At 35.9% G+C, this 24695-nt stretch overlaps 1 protein-coding gene across 7 annotated transcripts in view; it reads right to left on the minus strand.

The window, feature by feature from the left end:
• The window catches only part of LOC122515627 (homeotic protein distal-less), an 83703-nt gene extending 70105 nt beyond the window's left edge, over positions 1–13598 (minus strand). For 2 of the 7 annotated variants that reach the window (XM_043633036.1, XM_043633032.1), the window contains exons 1-2: positions 12011–13598; positions 4273–4514 (exon numbers count right to left, since the gene is read on the minus strand). In XM_043633036.1, the coding sequence (XP_043488971.1) occupies positions 4273–4514; positions 12011–12500 (732 nt within the window). In that variant the 5' untranslated portion in view covers positions 12501–13598. Of the gene's footprint in view, positions 1–4272; positions 4515–11995 lie in introns of all 7 variants that reach the window. The other 5 variants (XM_043633037.1, XM_043633033.1, XM_043633034.1 and 2 more) reach the window with 3 other exon arrangements.
• Positions 13599–24695: the final 11097 nt, after the last annotated feature.

Genomic DNA, 24695 nt, shown 5'->3' on the forward strand with positions numbered 1-24695 from the left:
AGAAAGAAATAGATAGTTGGTATTAGAGAAAAAGAGAGATAAATAGAAGTCAAGTTAGATCAAGCAGATTCGAGCGGAACGTGATCCATGTGCTCGAACTCGCTCCTTGCTAGATCGATAAAATCGATCACCGACTATCTCACCTTTTAGTTTAACCCTCTCTTTCCCACTAACGTTAAAACACTAATACGAGTATAGTAATCTACTTCAACTACGCACTTAGATATTCTTTCGAATTTTTTCTTTTTTGTATTTTCTTTTTCTCTTACTTTTTTGTTTCCTATACCTCTCTTTCACTCTATCCTTCTCTCTCTCACACTCTTTCTCACTGTCTTTCTTTCTTTTTCTATTTCTATTTCGTTCTAGTACATATTTCAACGAGGTAACGAAGTATGGAAACACGTAGTATAATACTACCGTCGGAACGTCATAAGTCATGCACGGTTAATGATTATCCGTACTCTCCGTACCCAAGTATCTTCCAACACTTCATTTTTTTTTTTCTTTCTTACTTTTTTCCCTTCATCGATGACGGCCTATCGTTATTCTTATTTTTCTTTTTACCTTTTTCCTATCTTTCTTCTTCTACACTTCACTCTATTTTTAAACGTTTTTCTCCCTCCGCCCTAACTGTTCCTCCGCCCCCCACCCTACCCAACACCCAACACCGTTGCCCGATGAAGTCTTGGGAGAATTGTTTTCCGACAATTCCCTCTGGTCTCTAACTACAACGAATTTTCTTTTTGATCTATCATTAGATAATTATTATTTGAACATTTCTCGTGTTCTCGACTGGAACGCATTATTTATCGTTAGTTGAATTTATTTTAACCATCCGATATCATTTTAATTATTGTTCTTCAATTAATTTTCTCTCAAATATATTCAATTAAAACAATATAAATAGTATGATAGATTGTTAGTGCGAGTAAATTTTAATTAAGTTCATCGTTTTCAACAGTGTTTGTTAAGAATTATTACGAATAATTGAAAATTAGATAAATTTTATATATTTTAAGGTTAGGTTCGTCGTTTCCTATAGAAATGGTCTGTTTTCGCAAGAAATTCAATTAAATAAATAAAAGTAATCAAATTCAAAACTACAATCCTCAAATTTAACAACAACAGTTAAAACTGTCGATATATATTTTTATAATATAATAATTAGAGAATAAATATGTTACTTTACTTCTATTTTCATCCTAATCGATATTATTTAGGTTAGAATTCCATAGTAAAATCTCAAGAAAAAAAGAATTATCTACAACAAAACCGAACTAGAAATTCGTAAGAATTATCAATCGAATCTAAGGAACGAAAAAAGAAACAAAAGAAGAAGAAAAAATAACACACATATCGAGTAAGGCCCCCTCTTGCCCCGTGAACAATATTTCATCAGAAAAACCACCCCTATGTGTAAACTCAGGATGCATACACGCGTACGATCGCTAAACGTTAAGGAGCGTTTATGTTCATAACATGAAGGAAGCATACATATGAAAAAAAAAGAAAAAGAAAACGAAGAAAAAGAAGAATAATATCGATCGATGATGTGTGTGTCGGGTTCATACATTACACTTTAAATGACGCAAACTTTCTTTCCCTATATATATTTAAAAAAAAAGAAGAAGAAGAAGAAGGAGAAGAAAAAAAAAAGAAAATTCGATCGATGACGTCGAAAGAGGGTGAACGGAAGAGATGGGGATGTTGAAATAAGGTAAGAGTGGAGGGTGGGGGGTTGGTTCGTAAGAGAAGTAGGGGTAAGTAAAGAGAAGTTTATCGTCGAATGGTGGAAAATCGAAAATTTCAAATTCCCTTCACGTGCATTTCTTCTTCTTCTTCTTCTTCTTCTTCTTGTTCCCTCCTGCGACTTTCGAATCTCGTTCTCGACGCGTTGGCATTCTCGGGGCCAATGAGGAGAGATCAGCTATGTTAGTCGACTAAGAGGAAGAAAAAAGGAAGCACCACGCCCAAGGTACGTGGCAGGAACGCAGAGAGATGACTGTGTGTTAACCCTTTCCTTTTTTTATTATTTTTTTACTTTCTATGTGTAAGTGTACGTTGAACGTACTTTACGCGTACCAACAGCAACAGCAACAGCAACATCAACATCAACAGCAACAACAGCAGCAGCAGAAGCTTTCCTTCTCTTTCTTTATTTCTGTTCCGTTCCGTTCCGTTCCGTTCTGTTCCAACCGACACGAAACACGCTACCACGTCCTCAAATTGAAGCCTCCGGTTGAAAAAGAGATGCGTGACCTCAGCTCGATCCGTTTTTTCTTTTTGTTTCTTCTTCTTTTTATTTGCTTTCCGTATCTTTTTGGTTAGTTTTTTGTTTTCTTTTTACTACTGTTCTTTTATTTTTGGATAGGTTATACGTACTTGAAAGTAAAATGAAAGGTTATACGAAAAGTGGGAATGAAGGAAAGAAAAAAGGTGGACGACGATGATGGAAGGGTCCGAAGAAAGAGAGGCGCCATGTTGTGTTCCCTTGCGATGACAAGAAACCCGACGGTAGCGAAAACCCAACAGCGCTTATTTTACCGTCCTACGTCTTGATTGGGTGATTACGAATTATGCATGCTTCTACCACCGACAATCTTAGACTTATACTTTAGATGAGGAATAATATTAGAGGTTATGTTCTATCGTTTCGCGTTTTATGATAAATATATACATGATTAATCTTTTCTTAATTTCATCTCAGTTTAACGGTTAGAAAAATATTCTCATATTAAAAATTGTTTCAATTATCTTAAGAAAATATTATCTGAAATATATAAAAGTGTTTATTAAAATATATAGATATATATAAAAACCCTATTTTTATGAATCTTAATCGCGTAATAATCTTTAATTTCATATTACTTTGATCTAATTTATTTATTTATAAATGATCATTTTAAGTGAAAATAATTTCAATATAAATCAACTTATTTGCAATCGTAAAGAATTTAATCAATAATACCAAACGAAAATGTATATAAGTCTCGATACTTTGATATAAAAAAAAGAAAAAGAAAAAAAGAAAAAAAAAATGAAGCAATGTCGTCAAGTTTGTATCCAGGCAATGATTCAAATAAGGGAAGATTCTATATCGGTCGGATGTTTTGCAAACAAGCGAAGCGCGCGATCGCTCATCAGCTCGATTCTTTCCATGCGGGGGGGACAAGCTCCCGCGGTGCTCGAGCTAATGAAATTATCCGGTTCGAGACCCCCTGCAACGACATCAACGAGCTACGACAGCCAGTTATCCTGTGATTACGCTATACGCAGTTATACACAGACGCACACGCATACACATACCAGAAACAAGGAACACTAGTTAGGATATTACAAACATTTCCACAAAAAATATCCTATGTACAGTTACGTACACAGATACAACTAGGATACTACTAACATTTTAACACACACACACCCACATATATTTAGAAAAAGATTAAAAATAAAAAGATCAACTTCTTAATAGACCATATTCGTCTTCTTGACACATGGACTAGTAATTATAAAAATGATCTAACGAGGACATCTTCCTGGTGATATCCTAAGAAATAGTTTCTCCAATCTAAAAGAATTCCTTCCGAGTATATATCGTTAAGATCGAAATCATGAAACTGGTTGGGATGTTGGTAGGGTGTTGGTATAGGAAAGGATGGATAGATAGGAAACAAGAATAAGTGAGAGAGAGAGATAAATATATTTAATTGGCTCACGTGCCTCGATATTACCTCCTCAACGTTCTTTCTAATAAATCGTTCATTGGAAACCATGAAGGATAGATAATTAGAGAAAGATCTTTTCTTCTCTCGAGGAAACTGAGGGATAGATAGAAGATATTACTACACGTAGAGTGTGTATACCATGGAAAAGTACCAAAGAGAAAATTTATGGATCCTGCTTGTTATTACAACTACGATGACCAACATCCTACCCTCTACTCGAATCACTGGACACTTCAGCAACCCTATCCCCGATGTCCAGGGCGTGGCAGATTGGTGATTTACTAAAGTCATTTGTGCCGATAATGCTGACAGATGCTATACATTGAGGATCCTGTTACGCGATATACCGAGTCCTTGCTATTTGATACTCTCTTTTCTATACCTAACAAAAAAGGGTTAACGCACCTTCCCATTATTTTTTTGGTTTCACTATTATTCTCCAACGATTTGTTGTTTAATTTATTGTTTTTCTAATGTTTATTGTCATTATTATCAACTAGGATAAAATATATTATTCGAGGATAAATTAATTGGTAATAAAACTTACTTGCGTTTGAGTTAGTCCCAGGCTTGCTGCAAGTTCTGCTCTTTCTGGTAATGCCAGGTACTGTGTTCTTTGGAACCTCCTATTCAGCTGCTGAAGTTGCAGACTGCTATAGATGGTCCTCGGCTTTCTCATCTTTTTACCCTTGCCATTCCTCAGTGAACCACCACCACCACCTCCAAGTTCATCTACCAGACTTCCACCCTTGTCGCCCAATGGCGAGAGGTCTGCGAACATGCACCACCCTAACATCAACTTTCAGAATCCTCGTCATTTCTGGTATACGAACTAAAGAGAAACTGAACTAAAAAATTTCATCCCTTTTTCAATTTCAAAATTAATAAACTTAACGTGAGATTGTTTGATTAATATATTATATTGATCAAATATTATAAATGTTTCAATAATTAACGATATTATTCACCGATAGTTCCATTTGATTCTATATTTCGGATAACTTTCGTAATGTTAAATTTGGCGCTAATCAATGCACCAATGCAAACGTAGATGGCGCGTATTATCTAGAGATATCTAGTAATTAATAAACGTGCATTGAAATATAAGTGAGTAATTCCCCTTTTGAGGTACGACAACGTATTACATTAATAAGAACCAATGTATGATTCACATAACCTAAAAACTTGTAAACATATATCCAATATTTTATCGTCGGTTCATTTTTATTTGAAAGAATATTGTGCTTACAATATTTCATATATTATTGTATACGATCGTACGTATTCTGAAAATTGTTGAGTTATATCTTAAAATTGATACCAAAAACAATTGAAGAAAATAAAAAATACGTCGACGTCCTTAATCTTTGATCGTAAAATCGACAAGCTAATAGTATTATTCGTGGTTTGCTTAAGTTCATTGAGATGTCAAGCGCGACAAAACATCGAGTTAACGTCGAGGAGTTACGCGAGAGGTTCGCATACCGAACCTTTCCCCGTGATAATTAGCGCGATTATTAATTAAAGCGTAATTTGCGGTCGCGCGGCCGGACGTAAACGTGGGTTAGAGCGACGATCATCGTGATTTATGACCGGCGCTCGTGTCATTCCCTCTAAAAGGCGAAAGGCCGTAGTATTGTATATGCCACCGATCATCATAGCTCATCCATCTACTATACTTCACTAGTTTCCACATTTTTCTTTATATTTCTTTTTCTAATCTATTATTTTTTTTTTACAATTTTTTTTATTCAATCATTCCGTAATTCCTATTCTCATTATTCGCATATTACTCGTTCAATTTTAAGACGCGTCTTATTTTCTAACCTAATCCAAAATATCTGTTTTTATGTTCTTTTTGTTAAATATTTTTATATCGATTATTTTTAATCGTTCCTTCTCAATTATTTAAAATTGTATTCTTATTTCTGCATTTCGTTTAGACATTTTATAAATTTTCGTCGAAGTTTCTAACCTCAAAAATGTATTCGATGATATATAGAACAATCTGTTCATTCGTTTTATTATTACATTGATTTATTTACGTAATCAAAAAACTAAGAGAGTTATTTTTAAACATTTAAAACAAAATTTACTGATCAACTTCATAAATTATTTTTAAAAAACAAAATAAATGTCATCGTTGAAAATCTATAGAATTAATCTTATTCATTTTTCCGTCACATTAATGAAAACTTTTTAAACAAAAGTATATAATAATTCGTTTCATATAATAAATAATTTCAATAATAAAACAGAAATAATTTATCTAAAAATATAAGGAATAAATATATCGTTTTGGATAACAAAATGTACGAATTACAGATCATCATTAAAAAATAGTTTTCAATACGATTTCGAAATTATAGATCAACAAACGAATTATTGAAAGAATAAATGAAACCAATAAAGAAAGAAATAAAAAAAAAAAAATAGTAAGAAAGAAAGAAAGAAAGAAAGATAAAATGAAAAAGGTATATTATTATCGATTACGAGCAAACTTGCGTTAATTAGAAACGGGTTATATGACGAAACCACTGTATCTGTAAAAGTATACGTTCATCATGAGTACGGAAAATCGGCGAGTACCGTTTTAACATAGCCATAGCCATAGTATTTCCCCCCCCCCCTCCGGGCAACTTCCCACTCCCCATCAATTTTTTATTTTCTTCCTTTTTTATCTTTTTTATCTTAATATTTAATTTCCACTTCTCTTTTTCTCTCTTCCTTTATCGCGTAGGGATATAATTCTCTTATTGGCAGCTGTTGGTTGGTTGGTTGGCCGTTACCATATGCAAAATACTTGCTTGAAACATAGTCGAGAAAATTATTAGCTCGACATAAAAGCAACAGCGTTGAACCAACCGACGGTAAGCTTTATGACTTACCTTCGCGGAACTCTCGCACGATCCACCGATTAATTGCTATAATAATTAGCCTTACAGTTCTCCCTTTTTTTTATCCTTACGATTCGATGCATACGATTTTGTTACTTAAGAACGTACTATTTTTAAGACCTTCCTTAACAGATAATATATACATTTTCTTTTTTCTTACAAAATAAATTTCAAATGATGAAAATTTCTTGGATTCTACAACAAAAATTCATTAAAATCTTCACAATTAGTATCACCGATTGTATCCTAATTATTCAAATGCGTATAATTTTACACTGATTCTTATATTTTTGTTTTTAAATATATCTCAATGAAAATAAAATAATTTTGACAAACAGGAACAAATTTACTCTATCAAATTTTTAGAACCATTGACGAAAACATTCCACAAAAATTAGAACTTTCTCAGTCTGGTAATATTCTCGAGAGGATCCTTTCGAAACCCTTAAAAGGTTCAGATATTAAGATGCAGATAAATCCTTTAGCAAACAACCTTTAAATACCACACTCAGGATCGAAACTTTAAGTTGGAATACAGTTACGTAAATATCTCGGTTTATTTTGGATAATTGTTTGAAGAATTTGATAACTGTTATGAGATTATCCAAACAGATATTTTCATACTAAAAGAAAATTATTATACGAATATAAATTTACTGAAAACGATTAGGAAAAAATCGTCTGTCAATTAATTCATTTGAAAATATCATTAAAAGTAAATTAATAAATGTTGATAATACCAATTCGTAAATTAAGTATGACATTCATAATACGTTTCGATGATGATCGATTAGATTAATTAGAAAACTTATTCTTTTCATTAATATAATTCTTATTTAAAAAAAAAAAAGGAAAGTTAAGAGAAAAATAAAAAAGCAAATAAAATTTAATAAGAAATTCGATTATTAATTGTTATATAAATAATTCATTAACCGTTTATACAACAATTACAATTTGTTCGAACAAATTGTATCTGTTTGTTAGATCAATAATTTACAAAATAATGTTATTCTTTTTACGTTGGAATGATTTTTACGACAACAACAAAAAAAAAAAGAAAAATAATAATAAAGAAACAGAAGAGCAAATAAAGCTGAAGAATTGATGCACAAACAATAGCATGTTCAGTGGCAATTAAGATCACGATTATAATCAGATGTTTATTATTTAATTAAATTAAATAATGACGGTTAGTTGAGTATTTAAATACGTCGAGGTAAAATATACTAAATGATGATCGTTGTGATATGAACATTATAATAAAATGAAAAACTTCATTGGAATTATTTTCACTCATGCGAGCTACCTGTAACTCAATTATTCCACGTGTAAAAATAATTCGTTTATGGACAGTCATTCCAGATCGAACGTGTTTTTGATTTGTTGTTCTCTTCTAAATACAATTTTAATGTTTACAGGAGTGATAGTTATAAATAAAATTAATCGTTTGGTGGTATACTTAATGTTGTTAGTAAAAATCACTATAGTTGTCAGTTAAATTTCTCATTGCAGCACGTTGAAAAGCTGTTCGTTAAAGTTTTTCTTTAAATTCAAATCTTTAGTTCTTGTTGGTATGTATAACTTATTATTATTTATTAATTATATATGTATATTATTTTTATCATATGCCTTTTCACTTGATCTTATTTGTTCAATTTATGTATGAGTGTTTATTCCGTAAATAAATAAGTGTAAAATATAAATAATAATTATTTAATAATATATTTATAACTTAATCAATAAATTCTGATACTTATCGAATAAAAATATTGATTTTAATAGAAAATTTATGAAATATTGAATAAATATTTCTAAAAATGTTAGTCGCGTGACTAATCCCATATGGGGATCAGAAAAAAAAATTCCTATGCTCGCGAGTAATAAAAATTCATTTAAAATTGAACGAACCTAAACGCGTAGTATATCTGTAAATTTATTATAATAACAGAAAGAACGTAGGTATAGTTTTGCAAAAATATTTGTTTGGGGGCTGGAAAAAAATTGAAGAAACATCGGACGATCGTTTGAAAATCCCATAAAAATAAAAATTTAGATTTATAACTATTAACATTAATTTTAAATAATAGTAGTATACTGATCGAACGACGGACAATAATGAAAAAAAAAGAAATCGAAAAGATCGATAAATTTATGCAACGAGCACGCAGCCTTATTTTTTTCTGTTTTTTTTTTTTTTTTTATATGGCAGCTGCAACGTTATTTTTCCTCATCGAGAAACGCAAGTTGCATTATGAGAAGAATACTATACTCATATTTATGAAAGTACTATAATAACATCTCGTATGGAAATTTCAATCGTCGGGAGATCATTTTCGAAAAAAAAAAAAAAAAGAAGTGAACAAATGAAAATGAAAATACGATGAAAATAAAATTTCACTTTTGTTTCTTCTTCTTCTTTATTTTGTTTCTTTTCAAACGATTTCGATTATCACGAACGAAACCCTTTTTTCATCTCCCCCCTTTCGATTATTTTTTTTTCTATCGAATCGATTGGCGAGGACAAAAAAAGAATGAAAATACCATAATGAAAACGCACGGTATCGATGATGACGTTATTTGAGAACAAAATGAAAAAAAAAAAGAATAAAATAGAAAAATTGTCGAAGATCGTCGAACCGTTCATTTTCGAAAATTGAACCTTTCGCAAATCGTAATATCGTTTAGAATTCTTTCGCGAACAACAACAACAACAATAATAATAATAATAATAACAATAACAACACCGAGATCATTCGAATTGATTACACCCACGAAGAATTTCTCTGATTTCAACGCACACACCTATTTTCGTTTCCCTATTTCTTACAAGTTTATCCTATTTGAAAAAAAAGAAAAAGAAGTAGAAAAAGAAATTCAGAGGAAATGGTCTTGCATTACTTCGAATGATTCGATAGTCCTTTCATAAATCGCATAAAAGTAGAAAAAAAACCAAATTAAGGATTGTTAGGTATCATTACAACGGATATACGCGAATACTCGGGATTCTTAGGAAAAAGAAAAAAGAAAAAAGAAGAAAAAAGAACACAAGAGGGTGAAGAAAAAGTTTAGGGAATCCCTCGATAAAAGGAGACAACCCTTTTTTCCCAATACTCATAGAGAAACGCACAGTTATTTTCAAACGTTTTATTCCTAGTATGCAATTTCGACACAAGTCCACGCGAACTATTCGCGATCATCGTTCATAATCCACAAGTTTAGGGCGAATCGTTGTTCATTCAACTCGAACGCAAATGAAAATGTTCTGGAAAACACTGAAAGGGGTGATTTCGTTTGTGAAATGCTTGATAATAGAAACAAAAAGAAATGAAAGTTGTTATCAATTTTTATCAGCTGAAAATATAACGGAGTGCGTAGAAGAATATTTTGAAATTGAAGAGTACGGTACTGAGATATGCATTTGGTTTGGTTTGAGATGAAAAGCAAGGTTCAAAGTTATGTATAAGGTCATTGTATTAAAATATATTTATTTATAAATATCTGAATTTTCTTAACAGAAGAAAAAGAAGAAGAAGAAGAAGATGAAACGAAAAAACAAAAGGTAGAAATAAAAAGCGAGAAATAGAAGAAAAGTGATGTGTGTAAGCATCGTGAAAGTAGAGAAGAGGTAAGGAGGGAGAGAGAGAGAGGGGTCGTGGGTGAAGATAAAAAACAGGGGTGATGGAAGGTGGGTGATGGAAGAAACCAGAGAAGGGTAAAGAACGTAGGCGTCATTACGAATTTACACAGAGACCACTGTTGGAGGGTTTTTGTCGACGACCTGTCGGTCGACCACCAAGAAGAACAAGAAAAAGTTCTGCAAGAAGAACACAAGTACAAGAGAAATAGAAATAGAATTAGAAGTAGAAAAGTAGATATCAACGTATTCCAACAAACAGAGAAAACTCGAGTTCCATCCCCGATGAAATAGAGAGAGAGAGAGAGAGAGTCCATAGGAAGGGTTTTCAAGAGACTACTAGCATGACTAACCAACCCCTAACAGAAATTCCTCGTTACTTTACACTTTCCACTTCATCCCCTATCAAACAGTTTTAACCTAACTGTTTCGATATTAACCACCATAATCCAAGTACGTCGAAACTACGAGGTTAAGAACATTATCAACCTTTTTCTTTTTATTTAATGAGCCATTTTCAAGCAGCCCCTTTTTAACTACTAACTTTCAAAAGGTTTACACAAAAATTGTTTTGAAAAAAGTCATAGGTATATTAATTAGTGTTTATTCGGTGTAGATTGTTCGATAAAATTGACGCGTTATATTAGGAATTTCTTTACTATAGTTACTTTCTGTCATTTTGATAATATAACATAACCTAACCTTATTTTTTTTTTTTTCTAGACTAACGTAAATTATTTTTTAATATCAACGTTAAGTTGAAACTTGTCATTTTTTTTTTCTCTTCGTTAACCTTGGTCTATGCACCCGCGCGCGTGTGCGTGTAGGTGTACGTTTGCGTGTGTGCGCATACACACATGATGCGATATTTCACGGAGTAAAATATTCTTGGAATAAGTGCTCGCGAGAAAAGATATATCTGTTAACATCAGCGAGTAAGAGATAGGATAGCAGATAAAGTACTTATACTACTACCACCGGTTGCTACGACGTTTGATAATGAGAAACGTAATTAGTCTCGACAATTTGAAGAAAGAATCCAACGGTGTGATTACGTTGTCGTGTGCTAATGCGAGTTGCAAGGGTGAGAAGAAAATAAAGAAGAATAAAAGGACACGTAGAAGGATTCGCGATCTGTTATTCCTAATCCTTACGACTAACTCGAACCATCTGAACTTGATTATTTCTTTTACCTGTTTTCTTATTTCTCTTAATTTTTTCTTTCCCCTTCCTCTTGTTCTTTTGGGTTCTTAAAAAGGATTCCTTTTTCTTTTTATGCTCGTATATCATAGATTCTGTTTCATGGCATTGTAGTACTATGAAAAGGGAAGAAAGATAGAGAACGACGGGGCGTCGACCGACGCTTAAGATGAACCGCTACCTGCTGCTCTAGATTTTCTCTCTGTTTCTTTAACCTTTCTCTACCGTTGTCTTTCTTTAAAATCCCCCACACCCCATAACCTCCACCCATTTCCGAAAAGAACGGTTGTTTTTACTCGGTTGTAGTATTAACAATGATCGTTAAAAATCACGTATGGAACTATCGATGAGATTGAACGAATTAAGATCATTTTATTGACGCGAGTTTAGATAAACAAGATTGATTATATATCATTCCTTGTCGTCGGATTTAACTTGATCTAACACTTTGATAAGTTACTTAATTACTGTGAGATAGAAAACGAAAAGAAAATGTATAAGGATAAAAATAGTATTGTAAAAAAGTTGCGAATACATACAGTTAGGGTACTCACCGTCCTTGGGCGGCGAGGGACATTGAGGCGCGTAAGATCCAAGATGATATCCATATGCATTATGTTGATGCATCGGTCCAAAGGGATATCCAGCAAGCGCTGACCTAGGACTTGGGAATCCAGGCTCAGCGTGTTGTTGATTCCCACTACCGGGACCAGAGGATTGGTGTCCGAGGGCGCTGACCTGATGAGAGAATTGATGTGCACCAGGTACGTTATGTCCAGATGGGTATCCACCCCGTAAACTGGCCGGGTTGTAGAGGTTATTGTGTTGAAGTTCGATGAATGCTGATTTACCAGTTTGGGATACCGGTGTACTAGATGTTGTACTATCTCCAGCATTATTACCACCACCAGGTGGTCCTGGTGTCACCGAACCGAGTCCACCGTGATGAAGATGTTGGTCCATGTCGGATCCACCGTTTCCACCACCGTTTCCACCACCGGCTTGACCGCCACCCGACGGTCCACCACCGGCACCACCCGACATACTGTTCGGGGTCGGGGTACTAGACGGACAGGGGTCGCCCGCCCCGAATGGGCTCCCCAGGTCCGTGAAATTGAGCGTCGTCGTGCTGCTTGGCCTCTCCACCTTCGAGCCGAGCTCGAGAGCGGCCTCGAGCGTTGATAAATTTGTCGCGGACGACGTCGTCGCCGCCGCCGCCCTACCGCGACACCCGTACGGGGCCCGAATCTTGGATTAGTTCGATTTTATCTTCTTCCCCAGCCAAGGACATTGGATAGTTTTCAATCTTTCAACAAGATCTTTAACTTACTATTACTTTAGTTTTTCTTTTTCTTTTCTATTGTATCCTTTTCTCTAAGCCCCGTTTTTATTCTTTTTTCTTTTTGTTTTTTTTTTTATTATTATTCTCACTCAATTCACCTCCACTTAACGACACGGCCACTTTTTTCCTTCTTCTTTCCCAATTGTTGCACTTTATTATTTTATTAATTGAAATTGATTCGTCCGCCTTCCTTCCTTCCTTCCTTATTTATATTTCTTCTTCTTTCCGCTCTTTAATTAAGTTAAATCCAAAACTAATTCGATTAATCCCGAGATCGGTCAGCTCGCCGTAAATCTCTTCATATTTTTATCCTTGCACCAAACATACCCCCTCGACATATCCAAATTTATTTATTCTTTTATTCTCTTCTATCTCTTTTTCTTTCTCTTGTTATCTTCCTTGAAATTTTCTTTCCTTCACACACGACACTTCATCATCAGCTTCCTCGCTGATTATGAAAACACGCGCGAACGCGCGCTCGCCTACCAGTTGTGTCAAATTAATCAATTGTTGTATGTATTTACGTATACATAAACAAATTCGCTAAAGATTTATAAATCTAATTAGCGAATAATAAAACAAATTTTTCTAATTTCTTTTCTCTCCTCGTCTCTCTCTCTCTCTCTCTCTCTCTCTCGATAAAAACGGTTCACACGATATAACGTTAATAAATGTCGATTTAAAATTCGAGACAAAAATCACGAATCACGAATCGCAATCCTGACGACGACGACGACGACGACGACGACGACGACAACGACGACGACGACGACGACGACCGCGACAACGACGACGACAACGACAACGATAACAACACGACACGACACGAACGAGGATGAAGAAGAGAGAAAAGCACACACGCGCGCGCCTTGGCCACTAACTGCAGTGCACACCGAGCGGCGCGGACCGGTATAATGATACATAATGAAGCCCGAGCCTCTCCCCGAGCCCGGTAAATAATTTCCCAAAGTTGCCGCTGTGGCGCTACGAGTAACCACGCCCACGGCGACTGTCAATCTGCAACGTGATTCGTTCTCCCCACTACAGACCAACCGTCTTCCCAACTCTCATTTGTTAGCCGGAGGCCATTATGGTTACCGAGTAGGCGTGGCTTACGTTGACCACACCCCATCAGACAATCTCCCTATCTTCCTACCTGCGGAACGCGACTACGATTATACCTGAAGCCCCAGCGAACGCACTTGCCCGTTGCTCGTCCTGACGGATCATCGTTTCTCTTCTTTTATACTCCAATATCTTATTCCCAATACTTTTTTATACTTGGACACTCTTTCAAACTATTTAACAAAAATATATATTTATATCATTTTTACTTATATGTTTAAATTTTAATAATGTTCTTTGGAAATTTGTCAATGTTCCTGCTTTCTTTTTCTTTGTTTTTAAACATAGATATATTTAGTTATAAATGTTGTTATCTGTTTAGAAATCTTTGTACGTCAGGATCATCGCGACAGGAGCGATGACGAGAACGTCCTTGGCCCCGCCCATCAACCGATCGCTAAGGGAATGGACCACCAATGGCTGGAGGTGGAGCTGTTCCGAGCTTTCTAACAACTTTTTTTTACTCTTTTATCCTTTCGCCGATGTACTTTACTTACTTGCGTAGCACCGTTCGTTGTTACCGGTTACGTCGATCCGTCGGATCTATGAGAAAACCCTGGTTTTCATTTCTTTTGCTATTTCTTTTTATTTTTCATTCGCGATACTATCTGGCAAGTCTTTAATGAAGATCAACCAAGTGAGATTAGATCGTTCAAATAGAAGTAAAATCTTGACACGTAACCAGTACCAACTATTCACACGCATAGAAACACACGTAAATATTCACACAAGTAAATACGTAAGTATATACACACAAATCTGATTCTTTCCTTTTGCGCAACGGATCTTATCCGATGGTTGGTTACTCCAATCGTGAAATGGTAAAAGATATCGTGACTTTACACCGAGTAAATCTGAAGGAAAGAGAATAACAAACAAAGTCACCACGCGTGAAGACATTAAAAGTGAATATATCAAGTGGTTGAACAAAAATAAGAAAAGAAGAAAAAAAAAGAAAAAAAGAATGAGAATAGGACTTCGAAAAAACCAACAAATGTGTTGCGTATGCGTTCTCCATCCAACGAAGATTAAAATCTATCTGTTAAAGGAGGGGGAGGGTCGAAAAGTAGCGAAGAGCGAGGTGAGAAGCGATTGAAAAGAAAGAAAATAAAATATATATAAAAAAGAAATTACGAAAAAAGAAAAAAAGGAAAAGAAACTCGCGACGATAATAATCTAAAATCCTCGCGAGATTCGTAGGTGTACATGGAAAGAAAAAATATAGAAGAAAAAAAGGTTTACCACCTACCAACCTTTCTCTCTCTCTCTCTCTTTCTCTTTGCTAGTAGTTTTATTTAAGTGCCTGAGGACAAGCGACGTAAATAATTTTCGAACTCGTATATATCTGTTTTATCTATCGCCTTGCAAAATCGTAATTAAAATAAATGACTTTTATATTTATGACTCGTGTACGCCACAACGAGAGTTCTTGTTTCCTGTGTAATGGTCATAAAGATAACGAAAGAGGATACTTTTTTTTCCTCTTTCTCTCTCTCTCTCACTCACTCACTCTCACTCTCCTTTTTATTTTTTTGTCCAAGTGATAATCGTTAAAAACGACCCCTAACTTTGTCTAAAGTACTATTGGATAAGTTTTTTATGAACACGGTTATGACCGATCGTTCTTATCATCTCCAAGTGCATTCCTTGTACGTGAAAGACTGACAAATAGAAAGAAAAAGGGGAAGGGGTTGGTGGTGGTAGTGCTGGTGGAGAGGAGGATTAATAAAAAGGACGGAAATTATTTTCCGTAAAATCCGAAAACTTCCGAACGATTATTAAAATTACCGCAAGAATTTAATAGACCGACGATGGATAGACGGATAGTCACGGTAATTTCCCGACGCCTTCGGTGTTGTTCCTTAAACGTTACACAACGCTTCCTGGTAGCTCGTGACCGTGATTAGGAAAAAGAAAAAAGAAGAAAAAAAAAGAAGAAAAAAAATTATCCAAAATAGTAGCTAGAACGAAAGAATAACGGAAACTCAACGAGAAAGATCCAAAAAAAAAAATAGTTTGATCGTTCGATTAGAACCCCTCTAAACTTATGAATTATTTCAAACGTTAAACCGATCATCGTCACAAACAGTTTAAGAACACTGACCTAACGCAAATGTATTTGAAACTGTTATCAAGATGACTGTGTAACTTCACTGGATAGAGACAATTACCAAGTAGATAGTATTAAAGATGATATTATAACCAACAATCTAATGATGCATCTATTGTCACGTTACGTCACGTAACATCTGGGATCTAACCAATCGTATGTACGATGATTGACATAAATAATGATTAAATAAATTCGAAAAAGGGAAGACCATTTCGAAAGATAGAGTTTAATGTTCATTTTCCATACTGATCTATATTTGACCTATAGGATATCCTAACCTTAAAATAAAAAACAAATATATCACGGATGGAAATGAGAAAAATGAAAAGGGGGGTAGACGTCGACGATCGAGAATGAAACAGCTACTAACATCTTCTTATTTTTCATCATCTTCATCTCGTAGGATCGAATTTCTTAAGCGAGATCGAACGAAATCACTTCCCGCTTCGTAATACAGGGGTACCCACCGATGTAGGTACCCTCGGCTACGGCACTAGGCCAAAAGAGCGTGGCACGCTCTTACGGTGCGAAATTACATTGGGGGGCTAATTGCATGGCGGCGGTAGCGCAAACACGTGTCATCAGTCGACCGACCACCACCACCACCACCACCACCATCACCACCGCCACCAACATTACTACAACCATTCTCACTAATACACTGACAGACCACTAGTAAAACGTGCGAGGTACTAGCACAACAGCTACCACCACCACCACCACCATTACCATTACCAGTACCACCATCAACACCACTACAACACTGCAACAACTATTACGAGTAGCAACAACACCAACACCATCAGAACCATAGCCTTTGCAATGCCTATGTTGCGTTGGGTAGCTGCCCGCTTGAGCTTGTATACGCTGAATTACGTAATTGAGGTAAATGCCAGCTATCCAGTGTGCGGGGAACTGTGCTAAATAAAATGCCATTCAATTAGGCAGCGGGAGGACCCTGACTCGGTGTGTTACTCGTACTGCCGTTACTCGTTCGCGATACCTATATAGAATGAGAAAGAGAGAATGAGAAATTTCCTAAAGCCGATAGGTCCTCGTTTTAAAAATCACCTGATATATGTACCTTTAAAAAATTAACTTATATGTTAGTACGTACTGATTCAAACGTGTATCAAAGAACTTAGAAATTTTGTTTTCTTAAAAAACTTTCTCTTTATGTTTGCAATAGCAAATTATTTATCGTCAGATGAAAAACTTGATAATTTGTCATCATTCCTCGATAGAAATGGTATCTTCTTGTCAATCAAATTCGAAATCTAAAGAGAATATCTTCGGATAGGTAACTATTAATAAATTGTGAGAACGATTAGTAAGACACGTCGTTTGAAAAGACACTCATCTTCCCTTCTTCTTATTATTCTTATTCTTCTTCTTCCTAGAGTGTGTGACATTTCCTTCGAATCCGAATGACACGTAGAAACGCATGCAATTTAAACCGCGAACTGGCAATTTGATCACACCGACACGAGAAGAGAAACTTTCTCTCCTTAGTGCAATTTCGCGCGGATTTCGCATTTATTCCATTCCGAGTTTCCTGCTGCTGCTGCTGTTGCTGTTACTGTTGCTGTTGCTGTTGCTGTTGCCGTTACCGTTGGCTGTTAACTGTGTTTCACTTTGAGAAACGATTGGGAAAGAAAACTTTTCATCTCCAATCCTATTTATTATTTCTTTTATAAAATCAAACGAAGAAAAACAAATATTTGACTACAGTAGTAGTAGTAAAATATTTTAGAATCTTTAATTAATTGTTAAATGGATTAAATTGTACGTTATCAAAAAAAAAAAATGGAATAAGAAAACGATTTAATATCCTATCAAACTTTCCAATTCTTTCGGAAAATAATCAGTCCGTGAATAAATACGAATAAAAAGTTACAACCCCGTCCCCCCCGCCGTTATAGAACGGAAGGAAGAAAATTAGCGAAATAATCCCCAGCCCAATTTCTTTCCCAGTTTTCATACCAATCCTTGGGTATATGAGGTACGTATGTATTTGTTATATTTGTGTAGGTATAAGTGGACTAAGAAGAAAGAAGGAAAGAAAGAGACGGAACGTTCAGGTCGAAGAATTTCTCAGTGCCTGGAGCAGTGACAAGCTCGGATCATAATTTTCGTACTTTACTGCCGGGCAGTAAAACTGGGATGAGTATGGGTAGGCGTTGCCCGCAAACATTGTGTTTGACCGTCTTCTACGTAACATTATCGTTCTTTCTCTTTCTTTCTCTTCTTTCACGTTCCGAAAAACGTTTACTATATTTAGCATCAGGATTAGACTTAGATAGAGTCACCCTATACATTTTATTACCCCTTAATATTTTTTTCCAAATGTTAATCCGTTCGGGGATACTTTAAATGATCCTTGAACAGTTAACTTTATTAGTCAATTATTATTAATTATATTATTTATTATAAAACAGATATCCGAGAACCAATTAGTTCTAACCTACCTAACAGAAATCAGGAAAAGCTTGAATTACTTAAAAAGAAAACAACATAGTAACTCGAAAGATACTGTGTACTTGTAAAAATGAATAATTGGAATATAATACTGGAAAAAATAGGACAGTATTTTAGAATAATTTTATTGAGGATTACAGCAACTATGTTAAAATTATGATCAGTATTATTCAATTTAACAGATATACATTATTTTCAAGTTCTAACACTATTCCTTACTACAACTTGGTTTCATTTAATTCTCATCCGTTCATTCAGGTGGTAGGTTGACTAACATAAAAGTGACTTTTCTCTCCCCCTCGTAGATAGACGTGTTAGAAAAGTCAGTCTAGAACGAGTTGGGATGTTAAAGTAGAACAACCAAAGGGGGGAGAAAATGGAAAACGGTCGTCTATAATTGTAGGGGAGGAACATAAGAGAAGATGAGTGACACTTTGAAACTACCCTTACCGTAATGCTATATATGCCAATTACACCTTGAGATCCTTTAGATTCTCAACTAATTATCCTAAATTAAGATTTTCCAATTAATAGAATACATTAAAAATTAAAAATGTCAAAGAATATAGGAAAGAAATGTTCTTGTTCTCGTTAATTTTATATTTTTATATAAAAATAGAAAAAGAAGAAAAATAAAGATAGAAAGAAACAAAAAAATCCTTTTCCTTTTAACACAATGTCTCTCTCTCTTCCATCCTCCTAAGCACGCAGGATATATTACGAATGCAAAAGGCGAACACCTGGAGTTCTCCAAGCGTCCTGACGGCCTGTTGATAAAGGGAACTCAGAATTCACACGGTTTCCACCCGTGGGTGGGTGGAAAGAAGAGTTTCTGCTAGTTCTTACTTGCTTCCAAGTTATTCGCAAGAAGAACAAGAAGAAGAAGAAGAAGAAGAAAGGTGCTTTGGTAGCTAGGAACAAAAGAGAAGAAGAATAAAAAAAGAAGTTGGTGAGGTGGTTGGTGGAAGCAGACGAGGGGTTAGGTCGGTAAGGGGGTTCGGGAGAGTCATGAATAGCGTGGGTGGGAAAAAGAGAAAGAATGATAGAAAGAAATAAAGAAATAAAGAAAGAAAGAGAAAAGAAAAGGACGTCAGCTGGCTGTGTTCTCGCGTGACGACGCTCAGCACCGTCGAGACTCGACACCGACGCTTGCTTTCCCCTCTCCATGCACACACCATAAGACCCGCCTTGTATCTCTATCCTTCATTACTATTCTATGTGTCGTAGTCGGTTGTGTTAGGGACTCCCTACCCCCCAACTACTATACTTTTATAATACTTCGACAGATACATTTACAACGACAATGAAAGACGAAAACGAAACGAGCGTGCTCTGCTCGAGGTTATGGCGTTCCCTTTTCCAAAAAATGTAGGGTGGTTTGTACGCTTGCTTGCTTGCTTGCTTGTTCGCTAGCTTGTTCGGTTGTTCGGTTCTTCCCTTGCGTGTTCAAACTGTTCTTTTTCTTTGCTAGCTTGCTTGCTAGCTTGCTAGCCCGCAGCGTTCGATGTCAACTCGTTGCCATGCATCTGCCTAGCCAGCCCAAGGCTGTCACGCTATTGGTCAATGCTAGACAAGGAACTAACGTGATAGACGAATACCAACCGAATCGGAAAGAGATAAATTACTTTGGGTGCTATAAACGTGATCGATGTTTCATTGTAAATCTAAATCTTACATTTTCGAAACTTCTTAAAGATTGTTTTTATACATTCGAATTATTTTCATTTATATGTTTAGTTTATAGTTGTTATTTTATTGATTTTTAGATCATTGTTAGGGATTATTGATATCGATGTACAATTTTTTAATACTTTGATATGCCTAAATGCAAATTTATGAATTTACTGATAGTTGGACAACTACGAGAATGACATTTGCAAAGATTTAAAGCCACAATCAGAGTTCCTATTCGCTATCCTTTGTCTCGAACGCAGAAGCCTATTTCAGATACGTTTTATCGATCGGTGTTCTCTCGGAGAACTCGAGTACTACTTCTTTCTCTTTCTGTTCTATCACCATCTTTGTCTTTCAAAAGCTCGTGTTGTAAGAGACAAGGGAAAGAAGACAAAGATCAAGAGTCTTGAAAAAGGAGGAGAAGGAGGAGGATGAGGAGCATGAGGGAGGTGAGGGTGTATCGGAGAAAGAGGGAAAAAAGGTTTTGTTCCTAACCAGAATCGACACGAATTTAAAAACCCAACAGGCAACATAATTGATCCTCCCCCCTTGTATTCTCTATTTCTTTCCAGTCTATGCCCAGAAGGGATTTTTAAGATTTCGAGAAACCTTCTTGCTTTCGAACCCTTTTCGGTCTCCAAATTTATTACTCGAACCAATCAAAAAATTACTTTTCCATTTTATACTTTAAGCGTTGAATTTGTTGTCAAAGAATTGGCTTTTAACTTTTGAATTATTTTTCCTATATTATAATCCTATTAGAAATCCTGAAATTCTATGAATGGGATTTGAGGAAAGGTGCATCCGAGAATGGGGAAGGGGACAAAGAAAAAAGATTAGTCGGTAGAAACGGAAACGTAAACGACGATGATGATGATGATGATAATGATGATGATGATGAGAGAGAAAGAGATAGAGAAAGAGAGTGGGTCTCGAAATAATTAACGGGATATATCGGGAAGGTCGAACCGGAAGGTCGTGGTCAGGAAGCGGCTTAAGTAGTCTTGTGATCTTTACTAAGGGAAGTCACGGGTCAGTGGCGTTATGTATGCTTAGCCTTGTTTTTGCCAGCTAATTTTTACCAAGAGCAATTAGTTCCCTCCGCTCATTAGTTACTGTCCAATCAATCAAATAACATGACGAAAGATACCTAAATGTACCTTTTTTTCTTGACCCCTTTTTTTTGCTTTATTTTATTATCAATCTCATGACTCGGAACTTAACAACACGGTGATAATAAAAATTATTTGGTGATACGTAATTTCATTTCTCCGAGTATTCGACTAATTATCTTGATTTGCTGGTTGGTTTTCTTAAAGATTATTCGTAAAAGATATTCTTTTAGTGTGTTTCTTGTTTTTTTGTATTGATGAGAACCAAGATCGAAACTGGCAACACTGTAGTTCAAGTAAGCAAGCAAGCAAGCAAGCAAGCAAGCATCACTGCATCCATCTTCCTCAGCTCTCTCTGGTTGACCCTTTCCACGGGAGTTTAAAACGAAACCCAAGTAACCTGGCGGGTGCTCGCAGGATCCCGCAGGTTCATTAGTCAAGATACTAAACGCCGTTCGCTCTTACTGCTAAGTAAGCTGTAAAGCCTTGGCTATCGTGACGACCGAAAAGTCAGGTCCTTCGTGACGGCACACTTGATCGACCGTTGCAGCGTGATATTGCAAAATTTCTCTTGCACGCTTCTCTTACCATAGTCAAGAGAGAAAGAAAGAGAGAGAGAGAGAGAGAGAGAAAGAGAGAGAATGGATGATCCTTTTCTCGCATGGTCGTGACGTTATCCCATGATAGCCCATTTAAAAGTCTATTAATTATACGGTAACGATGTGGTACCCCCACCCCCAATAAAAAGCAAACAAAATAAGCAAAAACAAAACACTCCGAGAGACCAAAATAGTCTCGTAGAATAGAATTTCTCTATCAAACGATAACCCCTCAAGTAGAACAATAATACAAAAAAAGAAGATAAAAAGAAACCCTACTAGAGAAGTAACAAATCCACGAACAAGAAGAGACATGTAGTCTTACCAACATTGGTTAAAAAGAGAGAGAGAGAGGTGGGACATTGCTATCCCAGAATTCGAATTGAATCGAATAGTCGTTGAAGCTGTCATGTCACTTGGTGGTAAATCAGGCTAATACCTTATTTGAAAATCTCACGAAGGTTGAGACACGATCGGACGAAACTGGTAGCCGTTCGGAAAAGTGGAACGAGGCTCACTTTATATGGTATTCACCTAAGGACAAAAATTGAACCCTCGAGGGGGAGTGAGGTGTGCCATGGAATGGTGACGCGACTTTACCTTCATGCGAGTTCTGACACTCCGAAGCTAACGCTGAAGCTAACGCTGAGCTGACGCTGAAGCTGACGCTGAAGCTGACGCTAGCTGACGCTGAAGCTGACGCGATGTTGGTCCCGGTGGTCGGTTGAAACGTCGTACTCGTACATGATGTATATGGTGCGCGGGAATGGGGGCGGGGCGGAGACAGATGGGCGTGCGGAGGATCCCTTTGAGGCTGCCGCGTGCGGCGCCAGTGCCTCCGCTAGCCCTGCAACCTCTTCTTCTTCTTCTTCCTCTTCTTCTTCTCCTTCTTCTTCTTCTTCTTCTTCCTCTTCTTCTTCTTCTTCTACTACTTCTTCTTCCCTCTTTCGTTGGACCTCTTTCAAGAGCCCTCGACCGTGCCCGAAGGAACTCCCTTCCTACCAACTCTTTTCCTCCCAAACCTCCGACATCTTACTGTCTTTTTTTCCCTATTCTTTTTCCTTCTTTATTTTCTTTTACTCTCTCCCAAAGAAATCTTCTATTATTTCCTAGAAATCCTTTCGACTCTAATTCTAATCCCATTCTATACCATTCAACCAAAACTATTCTAATTCTTTTACCAAATTGTTTCTACTTAAATACGTTCAAGTAGTTATCCTGTTTTAACACACCCAAATATTTTCTTACATTTATACTAATACAAATCATTATTTCTCATTGTAATGATCATTGATATAATTAATACAATTATTCCATTAACAAATCCCAAATTCTTGATAACATTTAATCATTATTTATATTATTATTATTAAAAACCATATCAATGAAACATATACCATTTGATTTTCTTATTCCTATGATCAACCCAATCACTTATCTCCATTCCCGAGGTTGCCCTTCTTGGTTGAAGGAAAGCGTAAATCATTGACAGTTCGAAGGACAGAGGCCGTTTCGACAAAAGGCTTAAGAAGAACCAAGAAAGAAAGAAAGAAAACAACAAGAAGAAGCAGAAGAAGAAAAATAAGAAAAAGAAGAACACGAAGTAGGAGGAGGAGAATAAGAAGGAGGAATAGGAGAAGCACGAGGAGGAGGAGGAGGAGGAGGAGGAGGAGGAAGAGAAGAAGGAGGTGGAGATTCGCGATGTATAAGCGCGCAGACTCGGCACGAGAGGAAGATACTAAACGCTCGAGGCTACCCGGTCGTTGGTGTTTTACCAAGAACAGACGAAGAGGTGCTGCTTGCTCGGTTATATAGAAGTTAGGAATTTCCCGCGAGGCTCGCGTGTCCTGGATTTCAGGATAGGTCGGACCTGGTCGTGCATCCTCAGGCATCCTCCTCTTTCTCCTCCTCCTCCTCCTTCTCCACCTCCTTCTATTCCTCCTCTCCTCTCCTCTCCTTCCTTCCTTCTTCTTCTTCTATTCCCCTTTCTTTCTTTCTTTCTATCTTTCTTTCTGAAAAATACAAAAAATAAGGAACAAGAAAAAAACAAGAACACTTCTCCCAAGGGGGTTGACTAGCTCTTCAGCTAGGATCCACCAGCCAAGAGGATATCACGCGATCACCCCAAGGCGGTTTAAAGATTTGCACGGAAACATCATTGCTGAAGAGAATACTCTCTCATCTCATCTATTTTTTTTCTCTTCTCTTCTTTTCTTCTCTTCTTCTTCTATTTTCAAACGATTAGAATAAAGTTCTCCGAGTCAAAAGTACTATTACTATTACTATTCAATGATTTCTCTAGAAATTTTTTCGGTTTCAATAAAAATGAATTATAATGAGAACGGTTCAGATCTCAAATGGGTTATAAAATATTTTACATTTTGTTTTTTTTTTTTTTCTGTGATTTGTGATAATATAGTTTTGTTATGAAACATTATGAGAAATACAATTGTCCTAATCCTAGAGAAATTATTCTTTTCAATCAATTGTTCGAAAATCTTATGATATAATTATCATTAACTATGATTAATGTATTGGAGAATGTCAAGATTCACGCGTATCAAATATGTCGATGAAAGATCGAATATTTGAGTTTATTTTTTTATATTAATATTTTTCACGTGTACCAAGTGACCATGTGAATCTTGACAATCTCCAATTTCACTCATTCATTCATGGTAACATGAATTTAATATTAAACAACATGACGCGTTTGACCAAATCGAAATCCGTGTAATAAATTACCAACCGGTGAGTCAACTGTTTCGACACATTAGCGAACAGTAAACATTTAAT

Source organism: Polistes fuscatus, unplaced genomic scaffold, assembly GCF_010416935.1.
Source record: "Polistes fuscatus isolate 324 unplaced genomic scaffold, CU_Pfus_HIC Scaffold18, whole genome shotgun sequence".
NCBI classification, from domain to species: Eukaryota; Metazoa; Arthropoda; class Insecta; order Hymenoptera; family Vespidae; genus Polistes; species Polistes fuscatus.